General features: G+C 46.4%; 1 protein-coding gene across 2 annotated transcripts in view; it reads left to right on the forward strand.

Annotated features, from left to right (window-relative positions):
* Positions 1-21,835, forward strand: part of AP1B1 (adaptor related protein complex 1 beta 1 subunit) — a 58,412-nt gene that overhangs the window by 16,799 nt on the left and 19,778 nt on the right. For both annotated transcript variants that reach the window (XM_015406047.1, XM_015406048.1), the window contains exons 3-14: positions 1,211-1,316; positions 3,142-3,277; positions 4,474-4,719; positions 7,438-7,628; positions 8,954-9,175; positions 11,167-11,287; positions 11,451-11,546; positions 12,739-12,854; positions 15,969-16,134; positions 16,946-17,044; positions 18,789-19,048; positions 20,780-20,984. In XM_015406047.1, coding sequence (XP_015261533.1) covers positions 1,211-1,316; positions 3,142-3,277; positions 4,474-4,719; positions 7,438-7,628; positions 8,954-9,175; positions 11,167-11,287; positions 11,451-11,546; positions 12,739-12,854; positions 15,969-16,134; positions 16,946-17,044; positions 18,789-19,048; positions 20,780-20,984 — 1,964 coding nt within the window. The remainder of the gene's footprint in view (positions 1-1,210; positions 1,317-3,141; positions 3,278-4,473; positions 4,720-7,437; positions 7,629-8,953; positions 9,176-11,166; positions 11,288-11,450; positions 11,547-12,738; positions 12,855-15,968; positions 16,135-16,945; positions 17,045-18,788; positions 19,049-20,779; positions 20,985-21,835) is intronic.

Here is a 21,835-nt window from a genome sequence, read left to right on the forward strand (position 1 = left end):
TTATCTTGCGTCAAGGATTTGGACAGGATCAAGAGTCGTGGTGAGGCTCCTCAACTTTAAGCGGGCCTGACGGGGTGGGGGGTGGGGGAATTGAAACTCAGAAAGTGTAGCCAGGCCAGCATAACACACTTGGAATCTTAGTATTAATTAAAATTTTCTTGGATATTAAGCTCTATTAAATCAATGGGACTTGCAAGCAATGTTCCCTCTAAGCTGTGGAGTCTTGTGAGCAAAAATCCTACTTTGTGAGCTATGGGCATTAAAGTTGTGAGCAAGCCATTAGGTTGCTGCATAAATTAGTTTGCTTTGAGGCCATCTTTCCTGAGCTAAGGCAAAAATCTGTGAGCCGGAGGCTAAAAAACTGTGAGCTAGCTCACACCAACTCAGCTTAGAGGGAACACTGTTTGCAAGTGAACATGACAAGGATTTGAGCTGGGAGTGGGGTTTTGATGCCACCTTTACTCCTGGGGCTTTCCCCTGATATGTATCATGTCAAACGTCAGGTTAGATTACTGCAGTGCACTCTTTGCTTCTGAAGAATGTCTGGACTTTATAGGTGGACCAGAATGCAGCTGCTGTATTCCTGTCCAGTGTTAACTGGAGGAGAGTGTGTTAGATCTATTCATAAGGAGATGTACTGACCGCTAGTTTGTTTTGCCATCCAGTTCAAAATACCTTAAAGCTCTAAATAACCTGGCCCAGGGTATTGAAAAGGGCCTCTCATGTCCAAAGATCATGCTTTGCAGTCAAATCTAGGCCTTTCCTGTTATGGCTCCCCATCCTTAGAAGGTCCACCTGGCTGATCTCTTCCCAACTCTTAAACTGTTCTGTTTAAGAGAAACTCAAGAGAGACAAGAGAGGTGGCTTTTATTGCGCTGCCTGTTTGGTCTCATTGGCTCCCTACGGCTGTATTGCTTCAGTAATTGTTCATAAGCTTCTTGGAGAGCCTGTGTTAAGGACTGAGAAAGTGGGATATAAATGTCCTTGTTGCCTGGCTGTTCTTTCTTTCCTTGCCCTGCACTTTCCTGCTCCCTTCCTGAAATAAGTCTGAGACCTTGAAATGTGGAGGCAGAGTGCATGAAGTGAAACACCCACTTGATTGGTGCAGGCTTGACGACTGTCTGCTTCCTTTGGGTGCTGGGGGGAGGTGGTTGAGGAGCCTGTGCAATTGCACACAATCTTTGTTGAAATCTCCTGCATTCCTCTCCAGGGGAGATATTTGAGCTGAAGGCAGAGCTGAACAGTGACAAGAAAGAAAAGAAGAAAGAGGCTGTGAAGAAGGTGATTGCCTCTATGACCGTGGGCAAAGATGTCAGGTGTGTTTCCCATCTTGTGATAATTAGGTGGTGCCTATAGGTGGTTGGGATGAGATTTCCAAGCTGTGGAGTTTTTTTGGTTTCCCTTCTTTACTCAAGGTCTGTGCATCATTTGTTCTAGGTGAGCAGGAGTGAGCCAGTTCCATCTACAATCTATATATTTTTATTTTGATATATATATATATGTATTGTACGCATTTCAAATCTCACTAAATGCAGTCATATAAAGGCACATACCTTATTTTATATCTATAATCCATGGGACAAGTAGAGTAAACTGTTCCTAACATTTCCATTTTCAGTGAGATGAGCAGACAGAAAACAAAGGTATATTTGTACACAGCTCTGTGAGAAGTGAACTATAAAGAATTGATATTCTCTGTAACCCTGCTGTTATCCTGTATACAATATTACCACGAGAATTAGCTGTATTACTAAGTATAACAATTAAAAGAATTCTGAAATGTACAAAAATAGTGGACTGTTATTGTCATGTGGCCCCCTGTCTGTTTTCCGAGGTAGTACAATGCAGGATAGATTTTACCAAGCAGGAAAGTGCTAGTTCTAGGCTATACTCTTGATTCATCCCAATGGTCCTTGTCAGTGCTTCATGTGAACTGAATGTGCACTTTGGAGTATGACAGCAAATTCTCTGTGATGCTTGGGGTGGGTTTGAGCAACAACTAGTCTGTGCTGTAACAGCGATTCAGCAATCCTCCCTTGGCCTGGAGACAAATCCCCTCCTACACAAGACAGTCTTGAGCTGTCAGGTTTGCTTCCAGTTAATAACAGGTGAAGGAGGATTGGGCTGGATTCCAGGCTTCTTTGCATGGATTAAGGAAAGCTGTGATGATCTCGACCTTCAGAAAGTAGGGCACTTGGAGCACATATTAAGAATCTTCTGGTTTTGAAATGAGACCCATCTGATAAGCTTGGGGGGTGAGGGTGGAGATGCCATGAAACTGACATCTTAAGGTCTGGAAAGTGGCTGAGAGGCCTGTCAATCTGCCTTGCTGTTCCAAGGCTAGTTTTTTAGGTATGTTAGACTGTATAGTTCCAATTGTGGCAGGAGTCAACACACCAAAGGTGCTTCAGGAATAGGAGGGTGTAGATGAGCAGCCCAGTAAAACTGTTCCAGGACTGAAGCGTTCCTGATTGTTGGTGGGGAATCCCAATATAAGAAAATTAACATGCTGGAGGATGAGACTATAGCCTTGCCTCGTCCAGGACGTACCAGTCTTTTCTATGCTGAGACTTTTTTGAGGGGGTGCAGGGGTAAAAGGCATTCAGTCGTGTGACCCTCTGTCTGTAGTCTGAAGTGGTATAGTATAGAACTGAGCAGTGAGCTAGGCCAGTTAGGAAAACAATCCGGATGTTGTCGTTGCAAAGACAAAACTGCAAGCCAAGTGCTGCTGAGATTTTCCCTCTTTTTCAACATGGAGTAGGGGAGGGGGAAAGAGAGGTCACTTAAGCTCTACACAGGACGGCAGATCTCTCCAAAGCCTTTCCTAAGAGGATATCTCTTTAGTAAAAGTTATCTGGCTCACCCAAATTTCTTACTCTGCTGGGTAAACGATGACTTCAGTGTTTGCAGCTCTTTGCCACACACAGTTGATTTGGGTTGAAGCCCATTTGTGTAACTACTCCTTACTGCGATGTGTATTGTTGATCAACCTGGCCTATGTGAAATCAGTGTTTGAGGTTTAAGTGTTTCTGGCAGAGTAAGCAGCTGCTCGAAATATCAGTTCCAGACATCATCTTTCCACCCCCTGCTGCCCATCTGTCACTATCCAAGCTTAAGCAGATCCCTTTTTTCCCTTCTCAGCGCTCTCTTCCCGGATGTTGTCAATTGCATGCAGACTGACAATCTGGAACTGAAGAAGCTGGTTTACCTCTACCTGATGAACTATGCCAAGAGCCAGCCAGATATGGCCATCATGGCTGTGAATACATTTGTCAAGGTGAGTGCTGTCAGTCCCTTGCCTGTCAGCTGTGATGTCTCAGTAATACTCTCTGTGTAGACAAAGAAGGACTGAAGTCCAGTTATTGGCATCTGTGGCTGGGAAGCCAGAGTGGGAAAAGAGCTTAAATAATGTGGATTGGGGAGGGAGAATATCTGTTAAGTGGCAGGATTCAAGGGATTGCCTTCAGATAAAGAGAGGATTATCAAGTAGCTAATGCATTGTAGTAATGTGGAGGTGAAGAGGTTGAGCTGTCAACCAGGAAGTCTTTGGTGTGAATGTTGCCTCTGCCAGGAACTCACTGCAGGGCTTGAAGCAATGCAACTTCTCTCTGTCTCAGTGCGCTCCTCCTCCTCCTGCAGTATAGGGGATAATACTGGCCTGCTTTACAGGGTTGTTGTCCAAAAGGATTATGGCGTGATAATGTATGAGATGCATTTCTGAATGCTCTGATAGAGCTATATAGATGCTAAGTGGTAGGACCGCAAACTTTAATTGTAATGTATTCAACAAAAAAACCTTAGTTGATCTTTGGGGGCCAGTCTTAATGACATTGAGAGTTATGGGCTCCAGTGTCTTTGTGGTTTTGATGTGGTGTTCTGCTAGAGAATTTTTAAAAGATTTGCCCTGCATTCTAATAGTGAGTGATAGTTTGTAATTGTAAATTGGCTGAGAAATTGTAAGTTGCTAACCAGGAAGTACCAAATCATGATCTGGCACTAGGCAAAGCACTTATTCAGCCTCCCCCCTCCCAAATGTAAACAGTAATGCCGGCCTAGTCTACTGGGACATAAGTATTACTAAGATACTTTATGAGACGTGCTTTGACCACTCAGTTTAGTAAAAGCATTCAGTAGACTGAAGAGTCTTGGGTTACAGCAATATTTCAAATATACAAAATATATGTAAGCCTTGTTTAAAAGATGATGAAGAATGTAGTAAAGATCTTGAACCATAAGTATTCAGGTAGCCTCGGACTGATAAGGGACCTATATGTCACAGACGATTATCAAGCGTTGCCCCTAAGAAGATGAAACACTTTGCTCCTTGCTTTTTGTATATGAACAATCTAAGGTCTCGCAGAGTTAACATCATGTGTTTGAGACTCGTTTTATTTAAAGGTAGCTTAAATCTCAAGCAGAGCCTGTATGTGTGAGAGCCAGAAACTTTAACAGACTTTATGTAACCTCTCGCAGGATTGTGAAGATCCAAACCCCCTCATCCGGGCTCTAGCAGTACGCACAATGGGCTGCATCCGGGTTGATAAGATAACTGAGTATCTGTGCGAGCCGCTGAGGAAGTGCTTGAAGGACGAGGACCCCTACGTGCGCAAGACGGCAGCAGTCTGTGTTGCAAAGCTTCATGACATCAATGCGCAGTTAGTGGAGGACCAAGGCTTTTTGGACACCTTGAAGGACCTAATATCGGATTCCAACCCTATGGTGATTGATCTCTTTGTTTGGGAAACACCCCTGCTCCAGGCTGTGTTCCTCTTTGCCCCTTTCAAGGCTTTGAGGCTAGAGGGCATGTTAGGAGGATTTCCCAGCAGCCTGAGGAAGGTGCTGTTCTGTCTTTCTCTGGTCCCTCTTCCCTTGCTTCACCAGCATTCTGCTTCATATTTCTTCCCTGGAGAACAGTTTTAACCAATGAGTTCTATTCTTATCCAGAGAGGAACCAGACAACTTGGAGCTCTCGGCCAGTGTCTCTAGAAGGCCGGGTTCATACATTCAGCTGAATCAAGGGTATCACACTGCAGGGGAAGAGGTTGTTAGAATGATCTCTCACTTTTTAAAAAAGGAGACAGCGAAATCTGTATACCGAAAAGTAGCATAAGTGTCTAGCCTCCCTTCCCTGTGCTTTTTCCTGGTATTCTAACATTCTGTGTAAAGGAGAAGCAGCGTACAGTCTTTTCCGCCTCTGTTTTTACAGTCTGTGTATACATTAGTCCGGCTTGTCTAATTAGAACAAACTTGTTCTTGTAGTCAAGAGGCTAGCATTGGAGTCTATCCTCAGAAACCAGGTGCTGAATCCTGAACCAAAGTTTCCCTCCCTTAGACCAGAGTAGCAGCTATCTTCTCTTTCAAATAGCTGCTTTGAGGATAAATGAAAATGTTGTACACATTGTTATTGCTCTTTGGTTAAGCTTGCGGCATTGGAGAAATGCCGAACCCAGACAGCTGCATTTTGCCTATCTGTATTTTCAAAGGGCATGTAATTGAAGAACCACCAGCCTTCTTGTGTGAAGAGACCCAGATGAATTTTTAATGCAACAGCATAGAAAGCTCATTGGCCACTGTGTTGCTGGGAGAACAGCAGTTTTGTTTCATGCAAGAACTTAGTAAGGAAGTTACAGCAAAAAAGTAAGACTTTTGTAGCTTCAAAAACTGACCCCGCATAGGTCAGGTAGAGACCAAATATTCCCAGTCTTTTGACTTGCTGCCTTCTACTCCTCTTCACAGCCAACCATGATGCAGTGCTAAGTGTGTGTGTGCGCTCATAGGGGTTTTTTTGTTCCCTTGTTTCTTTTTTCATCCTGTTTTTATTTAAGTAAAACGAAGTGAGCATCTGCAGTGAGTGTGGTGGGTATTACCTATACTTTGCTTTTTAACCTGATCTTGCAACTCCGCTGCAAACTCTAGTTTGCCTTGACTATGGTCAATGCCGGGGGAGGACATTAGTTTCCCAGTTGCTGTCTTAATTATGGTTAAAGGACCCGAGGATGTTGTATCTGAACATACTCAGCTAGGTTGAGCCAATACAAGACCACTTTGTCATCTTTCTCTGTAGAGTTTATTTAGGAAATCTGTATGCCACCTCTTCAGAGGCCTGCTTTAATCAGTCCAAAAATGAAACCATATAAAATCATTTAAATTAACAGAATTTTAAAAAACCTAGAATATAAAACTTTTAGCAGTGTAAACGAGCCTCGTAACAGTCCTCAGGCTAGAAGCAGACTGTAAAAGCAACTTTTAAAATATCAACCCCCTAGTTAAAAGCCCGATGTAGAATCATACAGAAGCTTTCTTATGGCTGGATAAAACCGGTCATTGCATTTTGGAACAATTTTACCCTAAAGGTTTCATACCAAATTGTTGCTTTGCTTCCTCTCGAGTGGGACTGAAGCATCCTCTAACTGCAGGTTTAGAAATAGCCTGTTGCAGCCTGGCCATCTTGAACACATTTCTTCCTCCTGAAAATGGCTTCAAGCCTGCCAGCTGTCACTTTAATTATGGGTTGCTGTCCCCATACATGGTACAGAAGCAAGAGCCCTTACAGGCTTGAAAGCCGGCCATTTCCTTATGAGCAAAGTCACCATCCTCTATATTATGGATCAAATGATATATTGCAAAGGACAGCTGAACAATAGCAGGGACCAGGTTGTCTTTAAATGCCTGATTTAATATATACCATTGATATAGCAGTTTAAAAAGGAGGAGAAATTGGCTGGTCCGTTCATAGCAAGTGTCTCTCTGTCTCCAGCAGTGGCCAACTAAATGCCTCTTGGAAAATGCAAGAAGGATATGGATACATGTATTTCTCCTTAGCATCTTGTATATTGCTTGTGAATATGGAGGCGGTGAATATTACGGCCGATCTGCCTTCACTGTAATGAAGGGTTTCTGGAATGACAGCTGTATACAGTCCATCATTTCTCAAACTTTTAACAGCTGAGGCATGCCCCCCACTCAAATTCAATTATGGATGTACTTATAGCTTGAAAACCATACTGCTTTCTCCGTGCAAGAATAGAAATGTACCCTCTGTATTTCCGAGTCACTTATTCAGGTGTGCCTTCTGAGTGGAAGCAGGCATTCAGAGATGCAACAGGAACCCTCCTGTAAGATCTGGTGGCTCTGCTGCACCTCTGTTTTGAATGATCCTGTTGCTCCCAATTTTCACCTGATTCAGAGATACAGTCAAGAAGGGAAGGGAAGAGCAGTAGATCAGTTCAGAATGCAACAGACAGCTACATCTGATGAGTAACTTGGGCTCCTCGGAGCTTTTATTGCATGTGTTTCTTACGGGACCCTCTTGAAACGTCCTCTGGCACACAAGATGGGAGCAAGATGGCATCTAGTCCAACAAACCACCTATAGATCTGCCCTGTCAGTTTTATGGAAGAGGATTTTTGAATGGCTCTTTTTTGGGTGTCTCCTTAGGTGGTAGCTAATGCAGTCGCAGCCCTCTCAGAGATAGCAGAATCCCACCCGAGCAGCAACCTGCTGGACTTGAACCCGCAATCGATCAACAAGCTGCTGACGGCCCTGAACGAGTGCACAGAGTGGGGCCAGATCTTTATCCTCGACTGCCTGGCCAACTACATGCCCAAGGACGACCGCGAGGCCCAGAGGTGAGTGCTGTGGCTTGGCTCCTGGACAGGCTCCCCTAGTGCTGGCGGGGGGAAGCCTGGAGTTGCCTTGCCAAGCCTCAGAGCAGCCACTCAAACGGCAAAAGGGAAACAGCAGTTGTCAGGCAACGCTGAGACGGGCAGTTCTGCCAGGCTTTAAGGAGGAGGGAGCCCGCCGTGCTTGTTGCCGTGGCAACAGCAGGAATGGACCCAAGAGACTCAGATGTCTTGCATGGCTTCCCTGTGAAACCGAAAGCAGATGTGGCCCACTCACAGCCAAGTTGAGGAGGGAAACACCTATGGGGTGAGCATCCCTGTCAGATGTTCCACTGTAGGGAAGGGTGGAGGATTTAATCACTGCCCACCCCCCTCAAAACCTCTACGGAGATGGGAAGCTGCCAACTGGACTTCCACACCTTAGCTCCCACTTTGAATTAGTTGCTGTGCTGGCAACTTTCTTTGAAGAGCCGCCTCCTTGATTGTACAGTCTACTCTGCGCTTTTTAGACATAACATAAATTTGTATCCTGCCTTTCCACTGGCCTGCTCCCAGTGGCTAACAATCAATATAGCGTGGAGGAAGTGCACCATATCTGTACAAAACCATAAGAAGAGACCCTTTTTGCAGAACGTATGAGCCAGTGCAGAGGGAGACCTGAATGTGCTAGTGGGGGAGGGGGGGTGTTAAAGTTCTCCCTGGAGCATCCTGATCTCTCTTCCATGCCACCTCTTCTTCTAAGGCAGCACTTGGCCGAATGGTGCTAAGGCTCAAGCCTGCGTTAATGAGAGAGTTCTTATTTCAGCGAGTGATCAGCAGGGACCGGCACTTTGGTTATTATTTGCAGCTGGCTCCTACCTTCCAGAGCTGAAAGACTGAAAGAGGTTCTGGAGCTCAGCAGCCCAGGTGTCTTATTTTTAAGCTGCCAGCAATACCTGGATCTCTACATCTTTGTTCATAATTATATATGTATCGGGTTGTGTAATGAGCTGGCTTGCCTCCTCCTGTTAGCTTTTAATGACGATCAAGGGCCATAGCAGGGTTGATAAAAATGGTTATGAGAATTGATTTGGAGCTCATGTATGCAGATAATCCTGCATTGCGTTTAGAAGAAGGCCAGATTCTAGATCTTTTTCATTACCTCCAAGTTTTCTGTGAGCTGGCAGAAGTCTTTCCCCCCTCTTTTTTTGCCCTTCGACATTTGAAAGCCTCTTGTTCTCCCCCCCCCCCTCCGTGAGCTGGCAGAAGTCTTTCCCCCCTCTTTTTTTGCCCTTTGACATTTGGATGCTGCATTTTGTTACCGCTTGTTCTCCCCCCCCCCCACCTTGCAGCATTTGTGAGCGTGTGACACCCCGGCTGTCCCATGCCAACTCTGCCGTAGTCCTTTCAGCTGTGAAAGTGTTAATGAAGTTCATGGAGATGCTCTCCAAGGACCTGGATTATTACGGCACATTGCTGAAAAAACTGGCTCCCCCGCTTGTCACCCTGCTGTCAGCAGAGCCCGAGCTGCAGTATGTGGCGCTCCGGAACATCAACCTCATTGTGCAGAAAAGGTGAGTCATTCCTACGGCCTCATGCCGTTGGGGAGGAAGCAGGGGGGTACATTGGGTATTCTGAACAGGATGGAATTGCAGGGCATTTATACCATGGTAAAAATCAGGTTGCATGGCTTACAAATTCTGTGGCAGACTTGGGGTTCATTAACCACCCTGGGCTTTCATGTGCATTTATAGTGTGCCATCAATACACATGTGGCTTTTGAAACAAGTCCTTGCCCCAAAGAGCCTACAATCTTAAATTCCTTAAAAGGGAGGACAACAGGATACAGGAATAAAGAAGAAAGAATGGGTAATGGGAGGACCGTGAGCAGGAGTAGCTGCATGCACCCAAGTCACTTTTCCCCTGGGGTTGAGAGAGAATGAGGTGGAACCAAAGGCTTAATGGGTTTGAAGGGAGAGGTGGCACCCTGGAGGCATCTTGGGAAGGAATTCCAGGCATAAGAAGCAGGGAGAATGTTCTCAGGAATGCACAAGCTTCGTGCAGATGAAGGCCTAGAGAAGCAGGAGTTGCAGGCAGGGAAGCATTTGTTTTAAAAAGTGGGGAGAGATTAATGGTAAGAGGACGGAGTGTTTGAGCTGGGCCCAGGAAGGGACAAGAAGCCAGTGCTGGAGTTGAGAGAGGAGTTTGATATGATCAGTGAAAGCTGGATGACTTTGACAGCACAGCTTGGGACTCAGATTATAAGAATGAGGCACACTAAGGGAAGTGAAGCGTGGTAGACTGTAAGGCGGGGCAAGTGCATGAACTGGAGAGGACAGAGAGGAATGGCATACCATGAGAGCAGAAGTGTTTAGAAGCAACTTTTCTGCGCGTTTTGATCAGTATTGCAGGGAAATTGCTTGCCTGTGGAAGGCAAATTTGATTAGATGGACGCTTCAAATGTTGGGGTGGGAGATGAGAAAAGGTACAAGTTTATTTAGTTTGTGTCCTGCCTTTCTACCCAGTGGGGGACCTAAAACGGCTCAGGTTGTTCTCCTCTCCTCCTTTTATCCTCACAACAGCCCTGCAAGGTAGGTTAGGCTGAGAGTGTGTCCTTGGCCCAAGATCACCCAGTGAGTTTCCACAGCACAAATGGGGGTTTGAACTCAGGTCTCCCAGGCTGCGGTCACACGGAACATTAGCCGTGCTAGAGAGACGGAAGATAGGTGGATTTTCCAGGCGCGATCTCACTGCCACATCTGGGAAGCGTAGAGCTCCCGTGGCTCATCCGAGGCTTCCCGCCGAAGATGCGGGGGAAAAAACTAGTACCTCCGAGGTACTAGTTTCCAGTAACCGCGGGGCAAGGGCGGACATCTGATCACGTTTCCGGTGGCATCCGGCGCCCGTCCATGTCCCCTTGCAAAAAGGATTTTTTCCCCCAAGTCTCCATGGATGCGCACAAGCACCCAACAGAGATTGCGCATACTTTGGTGTACAGAAAAAAACAAACCCGTTTGCCGCACCACGCCACTTCTTTGCCGCGCCGCAGGATTGTCCTGTGATCGGCACCTCCCCCCTACCCACGGGACCTCCACGGGAGGTCGGATCGCGCAACTGTGCATTATTTTGCCCCGGAGCAAACAGCCACGCCTCCCCCCCGCAATATCCGGCCCGTGTGACTGGGGCCCCAGATACTTAACCACTACAACACACTGTCTCTCATTTGTAACATGGCATGGTGCTGTCTTTTTTTTTTCAAAGCATCAGCTAAATGTGCCAAACAAACATCGTTCCCTGGCTTCTGCAGAAACGTTATGGAACAAAATAATTGCAACACTTTTTGCTTGTGTAGTAGGTTGATAAGTAGGATAAACGTTAAACTCTCTCGGTTCCCATTCACACACAGGATATCGAGCATTCTTCATGGCTCTTATCCAGGGGTGCTGTTCACCCTCCCCTGTTCTGTTCCTGCTGTAAAGAAACAAGTAATCAAAACTGCTTATCTCACTTCTTTGCATGTTCTTAAACTGATGATAGAGATGTCTCATGTGCTTCCTTACTCCAGGCCTGAAATCCTGAAACACGAGATGAAAGTTTTCTTTGTGAAGTACAATGACCCGATCTATGTCAAACTGGAGAAACTGGACATCATGATCCGCCTCGCCTCCCAAGCCAATATCGCGCAGGTAATTCCTTTGGAGTAGAATGCATCTCATCCCCTTCTGTCGTGTTTCCCTGCTCTGGAATCCTTGCAAGGTCATGCCACGAATCAGTAGAGGGTCTGTGGGTGTGACTGCACTGGCTGTTTTAATTTTTTTTAAAGGTAAACTTGTTTTGTTCTTGTAACAGGTGCTTGCTGAGCTGAAGGAGTATGCAACAGAAGTGGATGTGGACTTTGTGAGGAAAGCTGTCCGAGCCATTGGCCGCTGTGCCATCAAGGTCGAGGTGAGTCTTGGGCTGGCATCTCACTGAGACAGGAAACTTGACATTTGATGGCAGTGTAGGCAGTGTAGGAAGGCCTGCATGACTGAATGCCCCTTGTGCAAAGATTCCTTGCATCTAGAACATTATTTATTTATTTATTTATTTTATTCAATTTATACCCCGCCCTCCCCGCAATGCGGGCTCAGGGCGGCTTACATAAGGGCATACGCCAATATAAAACATATTTAAAACCATTTAAAATCCATATAATACAAAACATGGGCAGGTTGTAGAGGTCAACTAGAACCCTTCTCCCAAACATACATGTTTTCTATGCGAGAGGGCCAGTGGCTCGGTGGTAGCACATTTGCTTAGCATTTAAAAGGTTCCAGGTTCAATCCTTGGCCTCTCCAGTTTAAAGGATCAGGGAGTAGATGAATGACTTCTACCTGAGACCCTAGGCCAGTCAGAGTGAACAATACTGACACTGGTATACCAAGCCAGAACTTTGGTCTAGGAAGTTTCATGTGTTCAGATGAGCAGGGATTCTTTTCATATGGAAGGGCATCGCATTGTGTGAACTGCCCACCCGCAGTTGGTAGTGGAACATCCCAGGGTCCACCTCTGAGATGGGGAGGTAGTTTTCTGTAGTACAAACAAAAGTGTTTTCCTCCTGAGTTGCATTTTTCCATGATACAGCCTTGGAGGAAGTTTGGTGAACATGTGTTCCATGACACCAAGTCTGAGGCCGTGGAAATCAACTAGTTCCTCTTGGAGCCTCCCTCTGCTCTCGCTTGAAATATTTGGAGCTGCTTGCGCGGAGGAGCGCAAGTGAACACTCATTTGGATCATAGAGTTTGGGTGCAGAATTCTCCAAGCTCTATAATTTGCTAAGACAAGCAGCCTTAGGGGAGCGAGGAGTGGCCATTCTTCATATGAATCATGCTTTTTAAAACAATAGCCAAAGAGGGGTTTTAGTAGCACAGGGTACTGCCTCTCTGTTGCATTCCGTAGCGTGCAGAAGGCTTTGTGTGACTTGCACAAAACAGCCTCTGGCTGTTTTGCTGTGATCGGGAAATTCCTGTCCTTCCTGTTTACAAATCCCACCCTCACTATAAGATAATCCAGATAGCGTTGTAACTTCTGTTCTGCTGTCCTTTGCAGTTTTCGTTGGCCTCTTGGCTGACCTTGCCCCTCTTTTCTTTCTGCCCAGCAATCTGCAGAGCGCTGTGTGAGCACGCTGCTCGACCTCATCCAAACCAAGGTCAACTACGTGGTGCAGGAGGCAATTGTTGTCATCAAGGACATTTTCCGCAAGTACCCCAACAAGTACGTGAGTGCCTTGACCAACCTGCTGCCCTCAGTTAGTGCGGTGTGGTGACAAATGTGATCCACGGATCCCTGTTTCAGATCTCGCTTTGGCCCTTTAGTAGGTTAGACAAGCTGCTCTTCTGTCCGTCTCTGTCCCCACTCTCCTGTAATAGCATTCTACATTATAGGTAGTTATAAAGAGTACTAAGAGGGTATGTAATGAAAGTGCGGTATAATTATTTAATATTGCCTGTTCTCAGCAATCTTGGAGTCTTCAGAGTATCCCCCTGTAATATGTTCATGCATTCATACTTTCCTTCTAATTTGTCAAGACAGTGTACAATGATAACGTGTCTTGTGCCAAGTCAGACCACTGGTCCACCTCGTTCAGCACTGGCTGCAGCCCTCCATGGTGTTGGACAAAGAAAGGTCTTTCCCAGCTCCTTAACTACTTCATCTGGAGATACCAGAAATCGATTCTGGACCTTTATGTATGCAAAGCTGATACTCTCACCATTGACATGTAGCCTCTTGCCTAAACGTAATGTGGCATGATACAGAAACAATAAAATGCACAGGTAAAACCAGATTCAGCAGTGATATGTCCAGCAAAATGTGTCAATCATCACTGAAATCTGAAGTGGGGAAAAACATTTTTTTATGTAGTGCGTGAAAGCCGTTAACATAGGTGCCAGATGGGTAGAAGGATGAGGAACTTTGGGGGGGGGAGGCGACTAGTTGGTAGCACCTACCTAATCTCCAAGACGGGAACACCCAGAGCGGGACCTCTTAAGATGTCCTCTCCATTTAAGAATCCAAATTCTCTCCTCCTAGCCTCTCCTTTGGAAGTCTGATACACCTGTTACCGCTTCTTGAGTCAGAGCAGTACATAGAGGACGTATTGTAGGGATAAAGGAAGGAGACTTGGTTCTGTTCTTGGTGCCACTTCAAGGAATTTTAGAACAACAATCCACTCCCTACACCAAGAAAAATCAAATTATCTGAATAGATAATGCAAACAAAGTTACCTGCTGCCTAGCCAGTGCCCTGTGCAGAGCAGGAAGAGGAGGCAAACCTCAGTGCGCAGGAGTTTCAAGGTCCTGGTCAGCAGCTGACTTTTTAGCAGGCTCCGTGTTTTGAACTAAGCCAGGGTGAAGGGCTGACAAAACCCATAGGGAAAAGGTACTGACAACAGGTCAGTATCTCCCACTATCTTGTCTAAGAAGCCAAGCAAATTATTTCCTAGTTTCCTTCTTCTGCTTCGTCTGAACAGCAGTGGAGACATTCCCTCTTTTGTTACACTCTTCAGTTTCCTACTCCACAGTGGCTGCCCTTTTCTGTGAATGCATCTCCCAAAGGGTGGAGTTGCATGAGCTGGGCCATTTCCCCCATTAGCAAGTACTCTGCCTCCTTTGCATGTGGGAAAGGTAGCATGATTGATGATCTGCTTGTGGTTTTCTTGGTGCTGATGGGTATTAGTTTTGAGGCTGCTCTCCAGTTAGTTGGCTGCCATTCCTTATTACTGCATTTCAAATTTATTGCAACCTGTCCCGTGGATCGCTTGTACTAGAAGGCCAGGGGGTAAATGGCTTTAATAAACAAATGCATCATTTCAAACAGCGCTCAAAGCCACCTAATAATGTACTGTGTTGCCTCCCTAGAATGGCTGAAAAATAATTATGCTTGAGACCAGTTCAGCACCATAGGGGAGGGGCCATGGCTCAGTGGCAGAGCATCTGCTTTGCATGTAGAAGGTCCCAGATTCAATCCCTGGCATCTAAAGTTAAAAATCAGGTCGGGTAATAGATGATATGATCAGACCCTGGAGTGCCGTTTCCAGTCAGAGCAGACCAGGGCTTTCCAGCTGGTAGCCTGTGAGCTACTGGTAGCTCCTGCCTGCTGCATAAGAGTTTGTGCATCACCTAGAAGACGCAGGCAAAGATTGCAAAATGTCTGCCTTGGCTTCTTCTTTTTTTTCGTAAGAAGAAGAGGAAGAAGAGATTGGATTTATACCCCACCCTTCACTACCCAAAGGTGTCTCAGAGCGGCTTACAAACTCCTTCCCCTCCCCACAACAGACACCCTGTGAGATGGGTGGGGCTGAGAGAGCTCTTGACAGAAACTGTTCTTTTTCAAGAACAGCTCTTGTCAGAGCTACGGCTTGCCCAAGGCCATCCAGCCAGGTGCAAGTGGAGGAGTGGGGAATCAAACCTGGTTCTCCCAGATTAGAGTCTGCACACTTAACCACTACACCAAACAATTTTTGTTATATTTTTATACTCTATAACATAGTTTAGTATGCCATGGTTTCAATGTGGGTTGTTCCAATTTCCATTTAGTTGCTATGGCTGTTTTAGCAGCAAAGAGCAATAATGCAATTGGTTTTTTTTTTCTTTGTAAGGGGTATGTCATCATCGGGTCTGAGGTTCAAGAGAAGCGATCCTGGGCTCAAGGAAATGATATATCCAGTAATTCTATGTATTTGTTCTAATATTTCTTCCCAAAACATTTTAATTTTTGGACAATAGATCCAGCAGTGTATATAAGATCCAATTTCTGCACATTTTCCCCCCAACAGTAAGGCTTTTTAATAGAATTTTCGGGTGATGGGAAAGACCTCTACCTGATACTCTGGAGATCCACTCCCAGCTTGAGTAGACTGTACTGATCTTGATGGACTGATTGTCTGATTCAGCATCAGGCAGCTTCATGTGTGTTCTTTGTGCTGCTGCTTAGCTAATAGCTTTATTTGTTATGTTTCTAGAACAGAACAAAACTTGGTAACATATGTGGTGGGTGGTGGGCAGCTTGGGATATTCTTCATTAGAAGTCGCTCTCAATAATGTAAAGGTTGCCAGGCACCTTGGAGTAGGCAGTACTGACCTTGGTAGACCAGTAGCCTGACTCCCGCTAATTCAGCATGGGATGTTAAATGTGGAATCCATGCCACCTTGCTGAAAGACACTCCCATAACCAGAGCTATCCCTTTGGTCTTTAAGGGAAACCTCCCTCTGGATGCAAAGCCTTGTGTCAAAACTAGCAGTTTTGAAAGGAGCAGGAAGGAAGCTCCTTTAGCAGCTGCAAGCTTGTATTCTACAATGTTTGTGTGGGGGGGGCGGTCTTTGTGCCCAGGTATGAGAGTGTGATCGCCACCCTGTGTGAGAACCTGGACTCCCTTGATGAGCCAGAGGCCCGAGCCGCTATGATCTGGATTGTGGGAGAATACGCAGAACGCATTGACAATGCGGATGAGCTGCTGGAGAGTTTCCTGGAGGGGTTCCACGATGAGAGTACCCAGGTGAGGGGGCCGGGCAAAGGGCGTGGCTGTAATTGAGGGGCTGTGCATCATCCAAAAGCCACCTGCATTGTGCCACTGGAATGTGCACCCCAGGCATACCCTGCAACATCTCGGATGATGTTGCTGAAATTTTGGGATTGACTGTTTCATTAGCACCTCCTTAAAATGTTGCTTCCCTAAGCCAGTCTCGAGGATGCTTGTGCAGTTTCTTGGGTTGGACTTGCCCAATGGGACATGTGGCAAAAACTCTCTCAGAATTCCTTTGTTCTGAGCACATGTGTGTGTCCTTTAAAAAAAAAAAAGACAGCTGTGATTTCAGGAGAACAACTCCCACGTTGCTCACCACTTGAAGTAAGCTGGTTGGACAAATAAATGTGCTCTATTATCTGGTCGTGTTCTGAAGGGACTGAGCAACAGAGTCCACTAGTCTTCTGCATATAAGTGAACAGCATTCCTGGGAGAAAGCAAAGTTCAATGCTAGGAGTTGTGTTTCAGTTCAGAGAAAACCCACCCTCAGCAGATCACCTGGGCCCCGGTGGACGGGGATCCCACAAGTGGGGGGAGAGATTGCAAAGTTGCAATGCATGTCTGTGCTTTAAGTGCGCAAAGCATTGCAAAGTGTGGAGGGGGGGGAGGGGGGGTCCTTCCTCGATACAAGGATTCTCTGGCCACACACACACCACCACTTATTTACAAAGATGGGCATTTTGTCGGCTTTGCACAGTTCGGTGTTGCCCAGCTGCCCAGAGATGACGTGGGGCAAGCAAGCAAACGCCTCCTGAGCTCCCACCTTTTCCCGTTCGTCACACAGGTGCAGCTGCAGTTGCTGACGGCCATCGTAAAGCTTTTCCTAAAGAAGCCCACTGAAACCCAGGAGCTTGTGCAGCAGGTTCTGAGCTTGGCTACACAGGTAAGGGAGACAGTCTTGCTGGTGGCACAGCTACCCCTCCCCTTTTAAAGTCAATCCATGGGTCTCTTCCTTGCTTGGGAATAGGCAACACTTTCATCGGATTTTTGTATCTTAACCTTCCCTGCGGGAGCGTCACGTGGCAGCATGCCGACTTCCATTCTTGTAGCAACCCTATGAGGCAGCCTAGGGTGAGAGAGACTAGCTGAGCAGGGATTCACATCCATGGTTTCCATGGTTCACCTCCATAGCCCGGTCCACTACACCTTCTGCTCCATTACACCGTTCCAGACTTGGTGCACACTTGAACCCTAATTTGGCAGCATGGCACCCAGGAAGCTACAAGATGTGACGTCACTCAGGTGACAGAAATAGAGGGAAGCAGCGTTATGACCTCACTGGCTGCGAGGCCTGGATGGCAGGCAGGAGACCGAGAGAGTTTAGGGATGGGGTGAGCCTGATCACCAGGAGATGAACCTTCACGAGGAACAAGTCCAGGGTCAGATCAGTGAAGGAATCTCCTCTGCTGCTGAGTGGCTTGCCCTTGCCATGCAGCCACTCCTCCCAGCTTGCAAGACAAGAGAGGCAGGAGGGGTGTGATGCTCTTGCTTTCTACATATGGACCCCAGCAGCACGTCCTCCCAGGCAGCAGCACAATACTGTGGTGGCTCTTTAGGGGCTGGTGTCCCTACCCATAGGCTGGAGACCACTGCGCTAGTACTGCTGCCCAAGTGTATCGGGATAAATGGCCTGAATCCATTCCTCCTCCAAGGGCTAGTCTAGCCAAAGCTCATTTAAACAATTTGGTTTCTCTCTGCAAAGTGTAAGGTGTCTTTTTGCCAAAGAGTTGCAGCTAGTTGATAAGGGAGGCATGAAGCCCTAATTATTTTCATCCAGCGGTTTTCTCTGCCTTTCACTGGGCCAGGGGAGAGAATGCTGCCCTAATCCAGTGGGCAAAATGTAGGCGGGTCTATGCCAGTGTTTCCTCTAAGCCAAGTTAGTGTGAGCTAGCTCAGTTTTTTAGCCTCCGGCTCACACATTTTTAGCTGATTTATGCAGTAGCCAGATTGTTCGCTTACAACTTTAATGCCAGTAGCTCACAAAGTAGAATTTTTGCTCACAAGACTCCACAGCTTAGAGGGAGCATACCTTCCAGTGGAGTCACCGTGAATCAGTGATGCAGTTGTTGGGAGTCCCCATATTTTCTCCTACCTCACTTCTGTTGTCTTCTTAGACTCCCTTTCTTTCCCCCCGCCCCACCCTTGCAACCTTCAGTGGGGCATGGATGCAAGAGCTGGGCTGTATAGTCTCTGCCTGTGTAATCAGAACCGTGTTATGTTTTGCAGCCTGTATACTAATGATATAAATCTTCCTTATTTGCTGGTCATAGGGAGGATTAAGTAGCTGTGCAGGGGTCTGGAGTCCCACCCATTCCCAGTCACTGAAAACCATATTCAGCCCCCATCAACATAGTTCACAGGCATCTAAATCCATTCTTGGAGTTGTCACAACCTCTAGGCACTTGTTTTTATCTGTGATGGTCGGGTACTGAAGTCTGTGCTCTGGAGCAACTTCTGAATATCAGTGGGATTTGTGCAGTAGTGGCAGAAGGCAGGAGTGAACTCCAGCAATCAAAGAACTTGGTGTTTGTCTTGACGAATGTTGGAGACTTCTAGTCGTCATGATGTGGAAGGCCCTCTTGAAAATCCCTGAACTAAATCATGCAAGTTTCTCCCCCATTTCAAAGGACTCAGACAACCCTGACCTGAGAGACCGCGGCTACATCTACTGGCGCCTGCTTTCCACCGACCCTGTGGCAGCCAAGGAAGTGGTACTGGCCGAGAAGCCCCTCATCTCTGAGGAGACGGACCTGATTGAGCCCACCCTGCTGGATGAGTTGATCTGCTACATCGGCACCTTGGCCTCTGTCTATCACAAGCCCCCCAGCGCTTTTGTGGAGGGGAGCAGAGGCATCGTTCACAAGAGTCTCCCGCCCCGGACAGGCTCGTGAGTACTCAGGGTCTCCTTTACCCCACTCCTGGCGGGAGAGGCCATGAGGCATAAGGGAGGCACGTTTGGATCCATGGCTCAGCTGTGGCATGTAGAGCTTCCAAGCTCTGGGTCCCGCCCCACTTCTTAAGGTGGTTGTTGCAAGAGATCCCCATTTCATCATAATAGGTCTGCTCCTTTGGTGGAAACTTATATGTAGGACTTTCACCAGCTCGAAGGAAACTTAATCAACTAAAATTTATTTGACCAACTCAATAAAATCTATAGGGGTTTGCATATGAACAAAATACTTTGGGAGCAAAGAGTAATGCTTCTCTGTCTTTGGACAATGCACACTCGTGTCCCAGCAGTGCCTTCTACGAGAGTCGTTCCTGCTAGAGTGAAGGGGAAGAAGGATTGCTGTTTTTAAGATTGTGTGTGTGGTGATGTGTGTATTAGTATCAGTGTTCCCTCTAAGCTGAGTTAGTGTGAGCTAGCTCACAGTTTTTTAGCCTTCAGCTCACAGATTTTTGTCTTAGCTCAGGAAGGATGGCTCCAGAGCAATGTAATTTATGTAGTAGCCAAATCGTGCGCTCACAATTTTAATGCCAGTAGCTCACGAATTAGAATTTTTGCTCACAAGACTCCACAGCTTAGAGGGAACATTGATTAGTATTAAATATCTTTTTGAAAGGTGTCCCCGAGCAGCAGATGTTCACACTCAACCTGAGTGTTCAAAATCCATTTTTTAATTTGGCTAAAGCTGTACTGAAAGGAAAAGCTAAAATTATTTATTTTATTTTATTTTAATTATTTTATTTTCGTTATAAAGTAGGATACATAAAAGTTCAGAATAAAATTATGAACCAGTTCCTGCCTTCCTTTGGTTTGCATGTGCCGTATGCTTTGAAGTATGGAGGTAAATATCCAACTTCTTGTTGCCCCCCGAGATGTTAATGTGGACTAGGCTTTACGTACAGTTGTGTACAAAACACAACATACAGTTACATTAAGTTGTGTACAGAACAGCTAAGAGACTGGTTGGATCACATGGCCATGACTTATTTGTGGTCTCAACATATGTAGGTGATCCTTAATGCTTAGCATTGTCTGCAGAATCCCTTTAACTCCCAGGAAGGTTTGACATGAACACCTGAGATGCTCTTGGTCTATCTGGGTCAGCGTTGTCCACCCAGACTGGCAGCAGCTCCCCAGAGTCTCATGCAGAGGCCTTTCATATCACCTGCTCCCTGATCCTTTTAACTGGGGATGCCAGGGATTGAAACGGGGATCTTCTACATGTGTGGCCCCTATTACGCATGCAAAGCAGGTGCTCTGCCACAAAGCTGCGCCCGACCCCAGACACAGGGAGAGAATACATGTCTCCCAACTGTTAGTAGACAAGGAGATCTTGCAAAACTTTTGGGAAACCTGCTCACCAAGGAGACCTCCAACAGAAGAGTAAACGTCTGTCTCCTTTTCCCCTGAGAAGTTTGTTTATTTTGTTAGCTTTTTATCCCACCCCTCCCCCAGAACAGAGAGAGTGTTTCCAGAAGAGCATGCAAATTCAAAGCATTTATCAGTTGTGGTTATTTTTAAGTAAATCCCACGTACATTGTAGCTGTTGAATTGTATCCCTTTTCCTGTGCATTGTAGGATGCTTAACCTTCTCAAAGGTCTTAGCTGCATCTCATTTTATATTCCTTTCCCTTTCTTTCCCTCTCCCACCCTTCATCCTTTTCAACACAGCAGTGAGAGTGCAGAAAGTCCGGACGTTCCTCCTGCAGGGGCTCCAGCGCCTTCCGAACAGCCTGCCGTCATCCCCACGCAGGGTGACCTCCTGGGTGACCTCCTGAACCTCGATCTTGGGCCACCAGTGAGCGGCCCTCCGATTGCCACATCGTCGGTGCAGATGGGAGCTGTGGACCTTCTGGGCGGTGGCCTGGACAGTCTTGTAAGTCCTCGCAGCCTGCATGTCTCTTGCGATTGATGACCGTATGTTGCTGCAGCGGAGCCCTGCTGTCACGGGCTCTTACAGGCCACCACCTTTTGGACACCACTCTCATGCGGGACACTGCTAGCTTTGGGTAGTAGCGGGGACCACTTACCCACTGGTTTCGTTCTTCGTGATGAAACTCTCTTGGTTCACTCCAAGGCTCTTAAAACTGGTGGAAATTAGTGACCGGACTCCATTGTTTATAAGAATAAAACGGCTTTACTGTGACATCTCACATTTTCCTCCAGCACAACCTTAATCAGATACACGTTCCCTATGTTCCAACAATTAAACCGCTCCCTGGGATTCTTCCCAAAATGTGTCAGTTCCCAATGGCTGTTAGCCTCCAACCGCTCACAACCTCCTCACTCACTCTCCGACCTCCAACTGCCTCCCTGTCTGTTTTCTGCCCATCAACCTCCCAAACATTCCATCTCTCCACATCGCCCTATGTCTGCACATCGCCCTTCTCTAGGTGTTCCCTTTTTGGAATCCGTCACATGCCCCTCCTCTGAAGAACATTGCACCAGGGAAAGGTGCAACCTTTTTCTGTGCAATGGGGTTTGTGTGCGGCTTCCTTATCCTTAAGTTACATTCTTGTATCTATATACAAACAACTTTCTAAAGCAAACAAATAAAACAAACAATTCATCAACATATTACCAAGGGTACACCTTGTCCCTTAACTTAGACTTTGAGTTTCTAGGTTGCCACTGTGGGTATAGTCTTCCAAGTTTCCCCTTTTCTTTTTATCCAGTTGTATTCCTGGACAGCGCGTCAGCGACGGTGTTCTGCTTCCCTGGGATGTT

The sequence above is a fragment of the Gekko japonicus genome, unplaced genomic scaffold, assembly GCF_001447785.1.
Source record: "Gekko japonicus isolate JY-2015 unplaced genomic scaffold, Gekko_japonicus_V1.1 scaffold431, whole genome shotgun sequence".
Taxonomy (NCBI): Eukaryota; Metazoa; Chordata; class Lepidosauria; order Squamata; family Gekkonidae; genus Gekko; species Gekko japonicus.